Source organism: Panthera tigris, chromosome A2 (assembly GCF_018350195.1).
Source record: "Panthera tigris isolate Pti1 chromosome A2, P.tigris_Pti1_mat1.1, whole genome shotgun sequence".
Classification (NCBI taxonomy): Eukaryota; Metazoa; Chordata; class Mammalia; order Carnivora; family Felidae; genus Panthera; species Panthera tigris.
This window is the reverse complement of record NC_056661.1, coordinates 149,460,655-149,479,431: the sequence shown is the minus strand read 5'-3', so window position 1 is coordinate 149,479,431 and position 18,777 is coordinate 149,460,655. Positions and strand designations below refer to the sequence as shown.

Below are 18,777 nucleotides of genomic sequence, written 5' to 3'. Positions count from 1 at the left end.
TGAGAATTAAGCCTTCTAGGGAAGAAAGTAAAAGAATGGTTTCTTTTTCTCTTATCATTCATATGTAGTGAATAGCAGTTTTACAAGAATTTGTAACAAAATCTGGAACCTTATGGCTTGACACTAAACCCAAAATGTAGTTTCCTCTTATTTCTAAATAAGCCAGAGTACAAATATTAAGTACAGAGTATCTTAGCTACTTAATCCTTACTGAACCCTGACATGGTCCTGATACAGATATATATGAAGTTGTTTTGTGTGTGTGTTTTTTTTTATAATATGTCTTACTCCTATTTCACTTAAGTGAACAGTAAATTATAAAAGGGTGTGTGTTGTTTGTTCTTACCACCCCCCCCCCATCATTATGCATTTCAGAGTATATCCAGTCAGATTGAGTGTAGATGTGCTATCTTTCTATATTAATAAGTTACTTTGAAACGATGAGTACAAATGATGAGAGTGGGGAATAAGGAAGCCATACAGTAGTGATGCTTAAGGGCTGGGTATTTTAAGTTTGGCACTTTGAAATACCTTCATTTAGGTTGAGACACTTTTTGTGCCCCAACTAAAAACTGTGAAAGGAATAGTACCTAGATGGGCTGCTATGCCCAGGGACAGTAAGTAGGCAGGCCTACATAAGCATTTGGGGAGCAAATTATTGGGTATGTAGATCACTCAAGGTAAATGGATATGAATTGTTATTGTGGCTCAGATAAGCCACCGTTGAAGGAATGAGGATGGTTCAGTTTAGACTTAGGTGAAAAGAGGGTTGATGTCCTTTGTGTTCATTTAATCTCAGTTGTCCTGTGTGGTAGATATCACTACTATCTTGCTGGCAAGAAAAGCTGGGACCGGCAAGACTCAGAGAGTTGAAATAATTCACCAGTACCCTTACACAAATAAGTGATAAACCAGATTCTGACCAAAGTTGCTGCCACTTTTAAGCCCAAGTTCATGCTCCCACTCTGCCACTGCTCAGTCTAGAAGAAGTAAAATTCTTAAGAGACTTTAAACATGAATCAAAACTCTAACATGAGTCAAACTAGCTCACTTAAAGAAAACTATGTCACAACTAATATATAGTTTGACTTTGAAGATCTCTGGTCTGTAAGGCTTATTATCTCAGGATAAATTGGATGTACCATAAATCTAAGGAATTAATGGTATTTTAAGCAAAAGCTTTCCTAAACCACAGTTTGGTGGCAGTAGAGGATAAGCTAAAGAAATGGTGAAAGGAAAATTTCTATAGGAAATTTGTCAGTTTTTGTTATACCGAAAGAAAATGCACGTCTTTTTAAAATCGTGGATGTCTCTTCATTGAAAATCAAGCATAAGCTCTGATAGACTGAGGGCATAGTCAGAGTGCCTTCTTTATTGAGCAGAATGGGAGTGGTCACTGCCTGAACGTTGTTCTCCTACCCGGACATCATTTAGTCAGATATGATCTAGAAAAGGTATGGCCTGGAGACTTGTATAAAATAGTCTTGGATAGAGCTTATTAAATAATGAACAGGCTTCAGCACATCTGTGAACTCTGAAATTTTATCAGATTTTGTGTGCATGTGTACATTTTTCTGGAGAAAGGACCCATGACCTAATAATAATTGTAAATTGCCCTTGTATGCTGATACTTACAGGCATACTTACAGGTGTGATTTCAGGAGTGGTATAAAGCAGTGATTCTCAAACTGTGGACAAGTGCCATGAGAGGTGGGCCTAAAAAAATTTTTTTTTTTAAATGGATCCCCAGAAAGGCATTCCCTCTTTGATAATAGATGAATGATTTACAGTTCCCAACTTTTTTTTTTTTTTTTTTTTTTGGCATGAAACTTGGGGCTACTTACTAGTATACTAAGTAGATGAATTAGTAAGGTTTACTAAAACTGTATGTATATTAAAATTAGTGGGTTACAAGATTTTTCTGACCTTAGTTCTGAGAGTCTTTTTCTTATTTCTCTTAAGAAATTTTATTTCCATTCTTTATTTGGAAATACAAAGTTAATTCACATGTGCACATACATACTGGAAAACTAGTAAGTGAGTTCTGGAATCTTGTACCACCTAAGTAAAGTATTTTCAAAAAAGTTAGAGAGCCACTGGTATTTTTTTCCAGACGGTGGGGAATAATGAATGTGGGGAGAGGGTTAGTTAAAAATAGGGTTGTTGGTGCCCTTATTTCTTAGAAGAAAAGACACATCAAATGAGCAATTGTGTACTTAAATTCAACTTAAATATATAGTATCTTTTAAAAGATCAATCTTTATTGCTGAAATACAAAATTAAAATGAATAGATGGAGACTTTACTTGGTGCTTTTGAAAGCTGGCTACAGCCTGTGATATGTTTACGATGGTGGATGTTTATCTTTCAGGTTTAATATTAATAATTAATTTTTTGTGATTACTTATAATCAAAGCGTTTATTTTCATTCATGGTCAGTATGTTCTGGAGTTATTGAGAAAATTCCAATTAAAATCTTATTTGCCAAACTGTCATCAGTCCAGATTATTGATGCACTTTTTTCTTATGTTAATAGCTAATTGTGCCACATTATGTAAGATGTGGCCATATTTTAGTAGTAAAGTAATACTTGAAATGTTGATGTATATTTGAAGCCTGTATCAAATAAATTCTATAAAGGCAAGCTACCTGTCTATAACTTAAATTTGTTCTTTGAAGTTTATCAGATGTTTATCTCAGTTATTTAAGACTGGCAAGCATGAAAAATTAAAATGAATTCTTCTAAATGAATATGGGAATATTTAATTTAGGAGCAATGTAAATATGTATTTGTGTATACAGTAACATGACAGTGAAATTTGGAAATGTCCCTTATGTTGACATTAAATTGTACCTTATTTCCACAATGCAACCATAATTAGCACAATCATGGAGACTTTATCTTTTCAGTGTGACAAAAAGGAGAACTAGACCTTCTCAGTACTTTTTCTGTCCTACTCCCAGTCCTGGGAAAGGGTCTTTTCTTTGATCCTTTACTATGTAACTACTTGTTTTATGTCGTAAATTTTAGAAAGCAGCCAAGAGACTATTTTCAGGAATTTGGTTGGTATCACTACCAAGAAGTAGAAAGGAAGTCAAATTGGGGCACTGTCTTTGGGGCATGTCAGAAGCTAGCAAAGTTGGCTAAGCATCAGAAGATTCAAACAGAGGTGTAGCTATGTCATCTGCTTGCAGATAATTGTGAATTGTGGTGTATCTGTCAAACAGTCTTTAAGTTTGGTACTGATGATTCTTTCTAGCCCTAAAATCTAGTAGTAATGCTCCTTTTCACTCTACTAGTGTAGTAATCATCAAATTACCAAGTGTCACAGTTTAGACTAACTGAATCAGAATCTCCAGAAACAGATTCTGGATATATACTCTATATTTCAGTGTATATATATATGTGTGTGTGTGTGTGTGTGTGTGTGTGTGTGTTTATATAATATTTACATATATATAAATATATATATATAAATATATATATATATATATATATATATATATGTTTTAAACATATATATATATATATGTTTTAAAGCTCCATAGTCCTGCATTCCAACTTTTGGGTTAATGGAAAAACATTTTACTCCTGGGAAATCTATAATTTTACCATAGATCCCAGAACTATTTAGAACTAGAACTTTAAAAAAAGTCAGTGAGACTATTTGTATGAAGACATTACATGTTTACAAATTTTCATTTGCAGGCATTTTATACACATAGCATTGCCTTCTGGAAATATCTTGATTGTGTTATGAGACCTACCAACCTTTTAGAACTGCTTAGTCCCACTTGAATCCAGTGCTTTTCAGTCAGTTGTGTGGTATTTATAGACTTCAGGTGTTTGGATTTCTCTTTCTCTCGGCATTATTACTGGGCAACAATGATTCCAAGGCCAAAGGCTATTCTTTGAGTTCTTGGATCAAATGGACTCTGAGTATACCTGCTGCAGCCAGGACCCTGAGTGCTTGTTGCTACAGCAGAACTTGTGAAAATTCTATTGGAACAGTCAGGCCTTTCCTCAAAGCCCTACCCAGTTGGCTGAGATGATGTTTAATCTCTCTAATTCTGATTCAGGCTCAGAGGGCTCAGTCAGAGCAATGAGAGGCAGACCTCAAAGCACCTGTGGAAAGCCAACAGCAGGAAATTGAATTCTGGAACCTGGAATTAGGGGCTATGATGGAGAAGCTTGTGAAATCCATCAGCCAACTGAAAGACCACAAGGATGTCTTTTATTTCCAATAGAAGACCCAGCCCCAGTGAGGACACCCCCTTTAGACCCTCATCAAACCAGACGTTAGCAGCTTCTAGAGGAAACCGGATGAACTAGACAAAAGGAGAAAGGAGGTGCTGGGTACCTTTAAAACACTGCTAGGCCAATTGTCTCCCTTAATTGAGCTGCTGCCAAAGTTGGAGGCATGGAAAGTCCAGCAGCGAAACATGTGCATTGGAGCCCCCCAACCGTAGGTGGAACAGCTGGAGAAATGTTCACAGCTGGAGCAAAGCTGTTGTTTGACCTGTATTAGCTGCTGAAGGAATCAAAGGGACTGAGTCACATGGTTAGCTATCAGGATGACGCTCTGACCAAAGAGGTGGACCTGTGGAAGGTCCAGTTCACAGAGTTGCTATAGTGTCTGCTTCACAAAGCATTTGTGGTAGAAACCTAGTCTCGCATACCCCTAACTCCCCACCGGCCCCTCATCTTCAGGAATGGGAGGAAGTCTACTGTCCTACAAGGCTGCTGGTGAGACTCCAGGAAGGCGTTGGTTACTGGCTACAGGTCTCCATTGTAGTCCACAGAAGACTCCACAGAAGTTCTTCTCAGTTACAAGGCCTTCAGAACTTCAACATTCTAACTTCAAACCAGAGAACTTTGGCCCCTGAGAAGGGACAGAGTCAGGGTTTAAAGTATAATTCTGGCTACCTGACTCTGGTGGAGTAACATTTAGTTGGTTCCAGAAAGGGCAGCAGTAGAGGATGCTGATTGCAACAGAGGAACTGTACATTATCACCTTCACGGTTAGATACACCTACCAGGATCTGAAGCAGGAGCTAAAACAGACACCTTTGTGTGATTATTTCTAACATGACCCTACTCAATTGCTTAGGCCTTGGTTCTGTGGTTCAGTCTGCTTAGCTCAAACCCTCAGAACCAGTTCTTTTCCAGCCCCCCAAGCCTTCCTGGAGCCTGCTGGGCCCTGCTCTCAGTTGGCATTTCTCCTCCTCTGTTGACTAAGACCTTAACCTGGAGCAGCTGAGCATGCTGAGGGACAAGCTGTTTGGTCAAAACTCTAGGATTGAGGCTACCTTGTTGTCCTGGACTGACTTCGCTAAGCAAGAGAGCCCCCCCAGGCAATCTACCATTCTGGACATGGTTGAACAAAAATCTGGACCTGGTACCTGACCACCTAAAGAATCTGTGGAATGATGGCCACATCGTGGACTTTATGAGCTGGAGCCAGCAGCACTAGCTGCTGAAGAAGACCCGTCTTTGGTGCCTTTCTGCTACACTTCAGCAAATCATTGGAAGGGGGCATTACCCGCTCCTGTGTGGAACATCAGGATGGTGATAAGGTGATCTGCTCTCTGCCACCCAAGTCCAGTCACTCCTGCTGTCCCAACTCATCCACCACCACCACCAACTGCTTACTGAGGGAGACCTACTTAAGAATGTGCTCTATTTCCTCTCCCCTGAGTCCCCCTAGGATGAGGCTTTTGGGTACTACCGCCAGGAGAAATTTAATCTCCAGAACAGAGGAAATACCTGAAACACAGGCTCATTTCGGTGTCTAACAGACAGATGGATGAGCTGCAACAGCCACTGGAGCTTAAGCAGGAGCCATAATCCGATCCATTACAGCTGGAGCCCAGGATGGCATTAGGGCCAGAGCTGGGTCTGAGGTTAGAGTCACTGCTTAAGGCAGGACTGGTTCTGGGGCCACAGCCCTGGAGCCCACACTAGGCACCGTATCACAGAGTGCTAGGGCCAAACCTGGGACCAGAACTGAAGCTGGAGCCTCCTCTAGAGCCATTCCCAGGGAACCCCAGGAGAGAGCTAACCTTTCTCTATGATATGCTTCTAGTGTAACTTGAGATGCAAATGAAAGTGCGCCCCATGCATTTTGGTGTTTCCCCCCTGGTTATTTTAGAGGAACAGACTTGTTCAGAAAGAGAACTTTCTGAACAGAAGTGGCTAATAAACTTTGTGGGGGGAGGGGGAGCAAAAAAAGAAAACCCGTAGATTTTTTAGTTTGCAGGTTTTTAAATAAAAAAGTCCTGTGTAGTTTATCTTAGTGTATCCAATCTTCTTTCATCCGGTATCATTAGGACTTGGCAATTCTTGACCAGAAAATAGTCCATTTCATGGAGTAGGTCTCTCTCTTCCTTATTAAATGTGGTATTTATTAAACTTTATTTTCCTTTTTTTTTTTTTTTTAACTTGGTATGATAATAGATGGGCAGATGTTGAATGTAAAACAACAGGTATTTAATGTGACTATAGCTTAAGCAGACACACAGCTTGATGAGAAAGGAAGTTCAACACCTGATGCCAGGGAAGTTGTGAAAACTCTTACTTGTTCATCGTAGCCTTGGGATAACTGTGAGCTGTCCAGCCATTAGAGACCCTAGGAGTTCACATTTATTGGAATTGGGATTTATAAAAATACTTTTCTTTCTGTTGGGATATACATGCATTAGCAGGGATTCTCCCGTCTGTATTTTCTACTTTTGCACCGATAGATGCACTTTAACTACAGGTTTAACTACAGTTGTTTTTTTACAGCCCATGTAGGAAAAAAAAAAAAAATTTCTAGTTGTATCTTTATTCTGAAAGCTTTTCACTTATTATTCCTTGAATAGTTAATTTTAAAATAAATTGAAGAATATATTAAAATTGACTGATACCTTGCCCCAGTTCTGTTTTTTAGCAGCTATCTTTGGTTTGAGGACACTGATGTAGAAATTTTTAAGCATCTTTGTAAACCTTCCCCAGGTAGGGCATCAAATGCTATGAATTAGTACTTACAAAACTGCAGGTTGGCATGGTGGACTGGATGATATAAGATGTTCTGATTAGTTGTAATCCAGACACATCAAGATTTATTCTGAATGTAGGATTTTCATATGCTGCCCTTGACATTAGCAAGACTAACCTCACCTGTATTGCAAATTAATATTTAGTGCTCTTTAATGGTGGTGGCTGAGAACCTGAACCGAGACCAAGAAAGCAATGTCTTGCTTTCAGTCTTTTGTTTCTATTATTTCTGCTGTTCTCACCTTTAAGCCTTCCTTTATTCTCCTATCATAAGAATAGTGCAGATTTGAGGAAGATGGTGGGGTAGGTAGCACCATGAATCTGTCTCCCAAACTGGACAACAATTGCACTGGCAGAATCTGTCTGATGTAACTATTTTGGAACTCTGAAATTTGTTGAAGGCTTGCAAATTCCACTGAAAGACTTGAGGTTAATTTTGGTCAATTTCAGCTCTAAGGCCGCAGCAGTTATCTGTCTCCTACTGCCAGTACATGGCCAGCAGCTGTGCACATATTCCTGGAACAGCTTGTGCATAGGTTGCAGGAGCCAGGGTAGGCAAAAAGAACCTTGTCTTTCCAGTATTGAGGATCTTTGCTCTAATTGCTGATTACCTCTTCTGATCACAGAGGTGCTGACAAAGAAGCAGGCAGCCATTGTTGCAAACCCCTCCTTTGGCTGAAATAATATCCAGGGGATTTAAAGGACTGGCACCCTTCCCCTCTTTCCCCCTTTCAGTTTTTTCTTTTTCTCCTTTTGGGTGCTAGACATTAAAGACTAGGACATTCAAAAACAACTGCATATATGAAGAAACTTAGTGACTTAGACTGTGCATGACCAGAGAAAGGCTCAGAAGAGACCTGAGAAGACTTTAAGTTTATACCTAGGACTGACCTTTGGCACAGAGACTTTTTGCGAAACAAACAAACCAAACAACCAAAAAAAGCAAAACAAAAAACAACAAAAAAAGCAAACAGTGGGGAAGGGGGAGAATCTGTTTTCCAGAGGTACTATGTTACTAGACTCAAATGGGCAGTGTTCAGTAAAAAAATCATAGCGCATATAAAAGAAGCAATAACTAACAGAAGAATGACCAACAAAAACTGTCCCTGAAAAAGATCCAGTGGCAGATATAGTAGACAAAGACTTTTAAAACAATTCTTTTAAAGATTCTTAAATAAGTAAAGGAAGATGTGGAGAAAGGTTAAAAAAAAAAAAAGTATGAACAAAAGGGAAATATCAATTAAAAAGTAAGAAACCAAAAAGAAATTCTGGATCTGAAAAGTATGGTAACTCAAATGAAAAATTCACCAGAGGATTCAAAGGCAGATTTGAATAGATAAAGAATCTGCAGATTTGAAAAGGACAATGGAAATTAAGGAGTTTGAGGAACACAAGGAGAAATGGCTGAAAACAAGTGAAGAGAGCCTAAGGAACCTGTATGTAAGACACCATCAAGCAGACCAGCATATGCATTGTCAGAGTTCCAGAAGGGGAAGTGAGAAAGGTGCAGAGAGAACGTATGAAGGAATAATGGCTGAAAACTTACCCAATTTGATGAAAGAAATGAATATAAACATCTGAGAACCTCAAGGAACTCTAATTAAGATGAACTCAAAGAGATAAACATTGAGACACACTGTAATCAAACCAAAATCAAGTCAAAGTAAAATCATAAATAAATCAAATTTTTATTAAAAAGCCAAAGACAAGGAGAGAATCTTGAAAACAGCAGGAGATGTGAATCATCATGTAGAGGGAATCCTCAATAAGATCATTGGCCTATTTCTCATGAGAAGCTTTGGAGGCCACAAGGCAGTGAGCCAATATATTCAGAGTGCTAGGAGAAAAAAACTGTCAACCAAGAATTCTATATCTAGCAAAACTGTTCTTCAAGAGAAAGGGAGAAATTAAGACATTCTCAGATTAACAAAAGCTGAGGGAGTTCATGAGCTCTAGACCTGTCCTGCAAGAAATGCTCAAGGGAGTCCTGCTAGGTAAAATGAAAGGACACTAGTAAAGGTAAATAAATGGGCAATTATAAAAGCTAGTGTGATTGTACCAATGATTTGTAACTATACTTTTTGTTTCCTGCATGATTTAAGAGACCAATACGTTTAAGGTTCACTGTATTACTGTAAACGCTGAAAGGGGTTGGGATTGAGCTGTAAAGGAGCAGAGTTTTTATATGTTACTGAAATTAAGTTGATACAGAGTATTATAACATTAGGATGTTCAGTATAATTGATATCACATGATAACAATGAAGAAAATAGCTCTAGGGTATACACAAAAGGAGATGAGAAAGAAATTTAAACATTTCACTAGAAAAATGTCAGCTAAACACAAAAGAAGACAGTATTGCAGGAAATTAGGGGGAAAAAGCTATAAGGCATGTAGAAAACAAATGGCATAAAGGGCATAATAACTACTTCCTTGTCAGTAATTACTTTAAATGGATACAACTTTAATCAGAAGACAGATTGGCAGAATGGATAAAAATACATGACCCAAGTATATGCTGTCTAGAGGAGATTTGCAATAGACCCAGAGACACAAACAGGTTGAAAGTGAAAGGATGGGAATAGATAATCCATTAAAATTGTACACAAAAGAGATCAGAAATGCCTATTCTAGTTAGTACCAGACAAAACAGACTTTAAATCGAGAGACAAAGAAAGACATTGTATGTTAATACAGCAAGAAGATAGAATAGTTATAAATGTTATGCATCTAATGACAAACATCAAAATATATGAAGCAAAACTGACAGAACTGAAGGGAGAAATAGTTCTACAATAATAGTTGAAGATTTCAGTACTCTGCTCCCAGTAATGGATATAATAACCAGATAGTAGATCAGTAAGGAGAGAATTTAAACAACACAATAAACCACCTGGATCTGACAGACAAATACAGAACACTGTCCCCAAAAAGAACGAAATATACATTCTTCTCAAATGTACATGGACATTTTCCAGGATAAGATTATATGTTAGGCCACAACTTCTCAGTAGATTTAAAAAGATAGATATCATACCATGTATCTTTTCTGACCATGGTGGGATAAAGTTAGAAATCATTAACAAAAGGAAATCTGGAAAGTTCAAAACATTGTGGAAATTAACACTTTTAGACAACTAATGGATTAAAAAAAATCAAGGGAAATTGGAAAATACTTAGAGATGAATGAAAATGGAAACAAAACGTATCAAAACTTATGGAAAGTAGCTAAAGGAGTGCTAAGGGGAAAATATATAGCTATGAGTGCTTACATTAAAAAGCAAGAAAGACCCAAAGTCAACAACCTTACATCACAACTTAAGGAAATAGAAAAACAACTTGAACAAACTAGACCCAAAGCTTGCAGAAAGAAGCAAGTAAACATAAGAGCAGTGAAAGATGAAATCAAGAGTAGAAAAACAGTAGAGAAAAAAGGATGAAACTAAAGTTGACTCTCTGAGAAGATCAAGAAAATTGACAAACCTTCAGTTAGTTGTAGACTATGAAAAAACACAGAAAAAGCTCAAAATATTAAAATCAAAGTGGGGATATTACTACAGATTCTATATAAATAAGAATTTTAAGAGTACTGTGAAAAATTGTATGACAACACTTTGGTTAACCTAGATGAAATGGACAAATCCCTAGAAACACAAAAACCTACCAAAACTACATTGTGAAGAAATAGAAAATATGAATAGATATATAATTAGTAAGGCAATCAAACCACTAATCAAAAATTTCCCAACAAGGGAAAGCCCTGGATCTAATGGCTTCACTGGTGAATTCTACCAAACATTTAAAGAGGAACTAATACTAATCTTTTCCGAACTTTTCCAAGAAATTGAGAAGAGACCACTTCCGTACTCAACCTGTGAGGCCAGCACTACCCTGACACCAATGCCAAAGACACTATCAGAACACTACAGACCAATACACCTTGTTTACTTTGATGCAGAAATCCTCAACCAAATACTATCAAACAGAATTCAGCACATGAAAAGGGTTATACACCATGATAAAGTGAGGTATTCCTGGAATGCAAGGATGGTCTGACACAAAATTAAGCTATTTGATGTGTCCTATGAACAGAATGTAGGATATAAAACACATGATACCTCAATTGATGCAGAAAAATCATTTGACAAAAGTCAATACCCTTTCATGACTTAAAACAACCTAGGAAGAAAACTACTTCGACACAATAAAAGCCATATATGAAGAATTTACAGTGAACATCATTCTAATGGTGAAAGACTGAAAACTTTTCCTCTACAATAAGGAACAAGGCAAATGCCCACGTTTACCACTTCTATTCAGCACGCTATTGGATGTTCCAGCCATAGCAGTTAGCCAAGACAAAGAAGAGGCATCTAAATAGAAACAGAATAAGTAAAAATTATCTTTTTGTAAATAGTGTGGTCTTATATGTAGAAAGTCCTAGGGATTACACACACAAAATAAACAAATGATTAGAAGTAATAAATGAATTCAGTACAGAATACAAAGTCAATACACAGAAATCCATTGTATTTTTGTATGTGAACAATGACCAGTTTGAAAAGGAAATTATGAAAACAATTGTATTCACCATAGTGTCAAGAAAAATAACTTAGGAGTTCCTAAGCAAGGAAATTAAAGACTTACACAATGAAACTACAAACCATTGCTGAAAGAAATTAAAGACACATAAATGAAACGCATCCCATGTTCATTGATTGGAAGACAATATTATTTAAATGCCTCTTTAACCCAAAGCTATTATACATCCAATGCAATCCATATCAAAATTCTAGTGATTTTTTTTTTTGCATAGAAAAACCCATCCTAAAAGTCATAGGGAATCTCAAAGCACCCCACATAGCCAAAATTATCTTGAAAAAACAAAACTGGAGGAAGCACAGTTCCTGATTTCAAAACATAACTGCAGATCTGCAGTAATGTAAACGGTGGGATTAGCCTGAAGACAGATATATATAACTCAACAGAAAGAAAAGAAAGCCCGGAAGTAAACCATCACATACAGGTCAAATGATTTTTAACAAGTGTACCAGAACCATTCCATGGGGAAAGAATAGTCTTTTCAACAAATGGTGCTGAGGAAACTAGATGTCTACATGCAAAAGAATGAAGTTGGATCCTTACCTAACACCATATTAAAAAATGAATTCAAAATGGATCAGTGACTTAAATTTAAGACATAAAACAATTGATGGCTATAAATAAAACAAACTTAGACAAGCTCAAGGAGATAAGTTTATTCAGGAATAGCAGAGGAACTGCAGTTCGGAACAAGCAACCTGTGGCGAGTCCATTGAGGGGTTTTGGTAGGTTGTATTTATGCGCAGTGAGTGGAAAGAGGGTAAAGTTGGGGTCGAGTCAGTTAAAATTAAAAAAAAAAATAAGGAAACCAGCCTTGAAAATTTTCCTGAGCAAACAAAATCATTCCGTTTATTCATACAAAGCTCAATTCATCCCATTTTGTGAGATCAATCCAGTTGAAGTCCTGTTCCATTCAGGCCTCTGGCAAAACTTCCCAAGGTCGATACAGGACAACCTCTGATCATTCCCCACCCCCAAACCCCCCCCCCACCCCCGCCACAAGAAAATTTCAACACTATCCATTTCCTGTGAATCAGACATTTCTGAGAAAGCAGTCTTTTAGTCCTTAGGTTTATCTTCCTGGGGGCACATGTATGAGAATATCCTTCTTATATTCTCTAGTTCTTTTAGATTGAAATTCTTTCACACAGCAAAACCATTAAAAGAAAACACATGATTAAGCTTCACAACATTGGATCTGGCAATGATTTCAATGATTTCTGGACAGGACACCAAAATCATAGGTAAAAAAAAAAGTAGACAAATTGCGCTTAATTAACATTTTAAAATTTTGTGACTCAAAAGACACTGTCCATAGTAAAAAAAAAAAAAAAAAAAAAAAAAAAAGCAACCCACAGAATGGGAGAAAATATTTGCAGATCATATATCTGAGAAAGGGTTAATAACCAAAATATACAGACACCCCCTAAAACTCAACAACAACAACAATCAAATATCCCAGTTCAAAAATAGGGAAAGGACTCAAACCGACAGTTCTTCAGAAATATAGAGGTATGGTCATTGAGCACATGAAAAGATGCTGAACATCACTAATCATTAGGGAAATACAAATTAAAACTACAATGAGATACCTCCTCACACCCATCAGTATGGCTACTGCCAAAAAAGCAGAAAACAGAATCACTAAATTCTACTCCTGAAACTAATATTATACTAGATGTTAACTAGAATTTAAATAAAAACTTGAAACATTAAAAGAGAAAAATAAAAAATAGTAAAAAGAAGGGGGGGGCTAGAAAATGAGAGTTGAAAGAGACGTGGAAAAATTAGAACCCTTGTGCATATAAAATGGTACAGTCACTGGGGAAAACAGTATGGCAGTTCCTCAAAAATTAACAAATAGAATTACCATACAATCCAGCAATTCCACTTCTGGGTAGATAGCAAAAAGAATTGAAAGCAGTGTCTTGAAGAGATATTTGTACATTTATGTCTTAGCAGCATTGCTCACAATAGCTTAAGTGTGGAAGCAGTCCAAGCAAGTGTCGGTGGCCAGATGCATGAGCAAGCAAAATGTGGTATACATACAAAGTAATATTATTCCGCCTTAAAAAGGAAGGGAATTCTGCGATACATTACAACATGGATGAACCTTTAAGACATTGTGAAATAAGCTAGTCACAAAAAGACAAATACTCTTTGATTCCACTTATATGAGGTATTTAGAGTAGTCAAAATTATAACAAAGTATAATGGCAGATACCTGGTGGGAGGAGAAATTGGGAAATTATTGTTTAACGGTATAGAATTTCAGTTTTATAAGATTAAAAGAGGTGAGGATGATGATGGCGATGGTTGTACAACGTCAGTGTATTTAATACCACTGAACTTAAAAATGGTTAAAACAGTAAATTTTATATTAAGTGTACTTTACCACAGGAAAATTTTTTAGAAAATATTGCAAGTTCATCTCATTATCATCTGTATTATGTTCCAGTCTGTTCTTTATGCCACCACCAAATTAATCTTTCTAATACTGCTTTGTGTCATTTCTGTGTGCAAAAATTTCTCTTGGTCTCTGGTTCTACCCTGTGTCTCTCTGTCCTTACCTCCTACTGCTGTCAAAAGCATCCTCTGTCTTACCTAAACTAATTACTTAACTTTTTCCCAAACCTGTCTGTGCCCTTGTGATGCTTGATATGCTTGCCTTTCCTACCTTTAATGTTCTTTCCTCCTTTTTCCCTTCCCTCTCCTAATGTGTAAACCGTTTTGAGGACCTACTTAAATTTGAACTCCCCTAGGAAATGTTTCCTAATTGCCCCACTTGCGGTGGCTTCTCTTTCTTTTAAAGACCTATGACATTTATTGTTTGAAACAGTTCGTTTAGTAATTGTCACTGGTTGATATATGTTGGTGTGTACCTGTCTCATTTCCCCAAGTATCTCCAAACTCAGTGGGCTCAAAGCGATATCTTAAAATTATTTGTATTACCCATTTAACTTAAAATGAATTGATTAATTGATATTTTGTGAATAATAACAACTAAAGATGATATTTAGTGAATTCCAGACCTACTTGTCAGAGTCAAGAGCATCTGGTGATGTTTGTGCAGAAGATAAACTTGGTATTGTGATTGGGTACTAGACCTTGTTAAATTTTTCTAGAGCAATTAAATGTGGTACCAGTGGGTTGTCTGCCTATCAGGATAACTTTGTACATATTTCAGGCCAATAAAATAATTTTGAGAAATTTGGAATCTTAATTTGTCTCCCTGTAATACTGTATCAGAATAAGTATTAGTATTTTTATAATTATGTAATTTTATAATTATATGATATTTATATATAATTATATAATCATAGTTATCTTTTATTGATGTGCTGGATTAAATAAAGTTAGTTATGGAAATGGTTTGCTAGGTCAGTGTTATAATGCTTATAAAGATTTTGTTTTGGTTTTAAGTCAGCAGTTATGTGTTACTTTACTGTCGCGCTGCATTTGCTCCATATGGAAGTCAAGTTTTAGGTTTTTGTTTAAACTATGGAGCACCGGGGTGGCTCAGTTGGGTGAGCGTCTGACTTCGGCTCAGGTCATGATCTGATGTTCATGAGTTTGAGCCCCGTGTTGGGCTCTATGCTGACAGCTTAGAGCCTGGAGCCTGCTTCAGATTTTTGTCTCCCTTTCTCACTGCCCCTCCCCTGCTCATGCTGTGTCTCTCTTGTCTCTCAAAAATAAATAAACATTAAAAAAAAACTTTTTTAAGTAAATAGTTTGCACAAAAGTTTCTGTTTTGTCGGCTCAAACTCACAAAACAGTGAGATCATGACCTGAGCCGAAGTCAGACACTCAACCGACTGAGCCACCCAGGCGCCGTGTGTGTGTGCATTTATACACACACATGCCTTCTCTAGGGTTGTAACTAGGATTTTGAAGTAGTAAAGGAAATTTGTTGCTCTTAAGAACCTGTAGGGAATATTTGGGTGACTTTTATGCCCTCTGTTAAACACCGGGAAAAATAGGTGAGTATTATTCCAAGAATTTTAATGGAGAATGTGTTTATCATGCGCACAAAGCTAAATAATGGATTAAATTTTTGACCTACTACAACAGTACTCACTTTAATCAGTACTTTTTTTCATAAGTTATGGTTTCACCCATTGTTTTTGGAGAATCTAGTTAGAATGTAAGTTAAGTTGCTCAAGTGTAGGGATTTGATCTTATACTTCTTTGTATCCTCAACATCTAAACCAATATCTTTACATCAGAGTGCATCAACAAATGTTAAGATGATAAAATATCTATTTTTCTGGCTTTTGGGGTGTTTGTTTTTCTTGTGGGAGAATGACTTTACTCTGATTTTACTCTATGTGTTTTCTTTTTGCAGCCCCATTGACAAACCTTCAGATTCTCTCAGTATAGGGAATGGTGATAATTCACAGCAGGTAAGGCTCTTGATTCTGTACTTCGTTTATATTCCATTCTCTTGAAACAAAGCATTCTGTGCAAGTGAATTTTCTGGATAGTGGAAAATACTTTACTGAGACAATTTAACAATACTTTTAGTGGATATCCTTTTTTAAATGTAGTATAATGAATCTTCTTTTCCTTCACAGAATTACTGTGTAAGAGCATAACTTAACCTTTTCTTGATGACTCAGATTTATCCTTATGACCATATGTCATATTGTATGGTATCTCAGTATTTTAGTGTCATATGAGTCTGTTGATACTACTGGTCTTTTTGACCATCTACAAAATGGTCTCAGACTAGCATGCCCCCTTTATTCTTAAGAGTTATTTCTCTGCTGTATACCCCCCTTGTTGCTTATTGTCAACTTTAATCTTCTGTTTCTCACAGTGTCCTTGCCTCCAACAGTTTGCCCCTATCCCCGAATGACTGTGGGCTTTGAAATAACAAACTAAATAGTTAAGTTCAAAGTTGTATCCACAGTGAAACTGAGTGAGATTCTGATCTTTGTGTCCTGCTTTGTATCATCTTGTCTATTTGCTAGTTTTTCACTGCATAAATCTCTGTGCGTCTTCTTACATGGGCATAGAAAAATGTAGTTCTAATCTGTTCCATAAAGACTGGCTAGTTCCCCACAATGTTTTTGAGAAACTTAGAGATCTAAAATACACTGCTTTTGGGGTGCCTCAGTTAAGCATCTGTCTGACTCTTGATCTCAGCTCGGGTCATGATCTCGTGGTCATGGGATTGACCCCTGCATCAGGCTCCATGCTGAGTGTGGAACCTGCTTGGGATTCTCTCTCTCTCCCCCTCTCACTCTGCCCCTCCCCTGCTCTTTCTTTCCTCTTCTCTCTCCAGAGAAATAAAGATTTTTTTCATAATAAGTTAAAAATAGTTGTAAAGGATGTAATTTTCAGGATATTATAAATATTGGTGTTTTTAAATAAATGCACTACATTGCTTTTTAATAAGTTTCTAAGAGATTCAGATATCAAAATGTGTTGTTGCTCTGTCCTTCATTTAAAAAAATATATACATGCTATTTTTTTTTAACAATCAGAAATTTTACAACATTCCTTGTTCCCCTGAACTCATTTGTCTGTTTCCACTGCCATTATAGAATATTACCTTAATACAACATAGTTTGTTCTTGACAGGCATATACTTCTCTTAAATAAAAATAGACATGAATTTTGAATTGGAAAAAAATGTTTTTCTGACACAAGGCTAAAAAATGCCAATTTTCTTTCTTCTGAAATTTTTTTAAGTTTATTTATTTAGAGAGAAAGAAGCACATGCAAGCAGGGAAGGGGCAGAGAGAGGGGGAGAATGCCAAACAGGTTCCATGCTGTCAACACAGAACCTGAGGCAGAGCTCAATCTCATTGACCGTGAGATCATGATCTGAGCTGAAATCAAGAGTCAGACACTTACCCAACTGAGCCACCCAGGCACCCCTTTCTTCTGAATTTTTATTTGTAGTTTTGATCAAAACAACTTATATAAATACAGAATTTGATAAAAATTTTAAACATCAACACTAATATTGGACATTTATCTCTTAACGAGATAGAGCTATTTTAAAATTGGTTTTCATGCATCCATAGATGAATATTACCTGTTGGTAAAGGAGACAAGTTTTAACTATATTGTTAGTCATTTTTTCATTTTATAACATCAGTGCTCAGGTGTCTTGTTTATATAGGTGGGGGGAAGTAAGAGTGTTATATCAGTATTGACTTTTTGAACTCCTTCTATGAATTCAATACCTAAGAGTCATATAAAGATTGAGGCACCTGGGCAGCTCGGTCGGTTGAACGTCTGACTCTTGTTTTTGGCTCATGTCTTGATGTCACAGTTCCGTGAGTTCAAGCCCCACATCTAGCTCTGCACTGGCAGCACAGAGCCTGCTTGGGATTCTCTCTCTGCCCCTTCCTTGCTTGCATTGTCTCTGTCTCTCTGAAACTAAATAAACTTAAAATTTTTTTAAATTAAAAAATCATATAAAGGTTTATCATAAAAATTATTTTGTTAAGTGTTTATTTTTGAGAAAGAGAATGTGAGCAGGGGATCAAGAGAATCTGAAGCGGGCTCTGTGCTGACAGCAGACAGCCCAATGCAAGGCTTGAACTCATGAACTACAAGATCTTGACCTGAGCTGAAGTCGGACGCTCAACCAACCAAGCCACCCAGGCGTCCCAAAAATTATTTTTCTTAAAGATTTTTTAAAAGTTTATTTTCTTATTTTGGGAGGGAGGGAGAGAGAGCAAGTGGGGAGGGGCAGAGAGAACATCCCAAACAGACTCCGTGCTATTCGCATGGAGACCCATGCAGGCCTTGAGCTCATGCACCGTGAGATCATGACCTGAGCCGAAATCAAGAGTCGGTCACTTAACTGACTGAGCCACCCTCCTAAAAATTATTTTTAATGATGTTTTAGAAATAACTTGATTAGATCTTCTTTCCATTTTGTTCTTAAGTATTGAGAATCACGTAGTTTGCAAAAGAATCAGGTCATTAGTCACTTATCACCAGTCTGAATATTTCTAATACATTTTTGTTGCTCTCAGAAAGTTTTCACTTTTGGTCAAAGAGTGAGAAATACTCTTTTCTTTATAAAGTGAGAGAAGGTAGGTTCTGAAAGGAGAGGAGACTGACTTAGTCTTTTCAAGGAGGGTCAATCCAAAAAAAAAAAAAAAAAAAAAGGAT

General features: G+C 36.9%; 1 protein-coding gene and 1 pseudogene across 7 annotated transcripts in view; both read left to right on the top strand.

The window, feature by feature from the left end:
• CNOT4 (CCR4-NOT transcription complex subunit 4) overlaps positions 1-18,777 on the top strand; it is a 145,006-nt gene that overhangs the window by 92,579 nt on the left and 33,650 nt on the right. For all 7 annotated transcript variants that reach the window (XM_042973077.1, XM_007076261.3, XM_007076260.3 and 4 more), the window contains one exon: positions 15,986-16,043. In XM_042973077.1, coding sequence (XP_042829011.1) covers positions 15,986-16,043 — 58 coding nt within the window. The remainder of the gene's footprint in view (positions 1-15,985; positions 16,044-18,777) is intronic.
• LOC122236486 lies at positions 605-8,240 on the top strand (annotated as a pseudogene).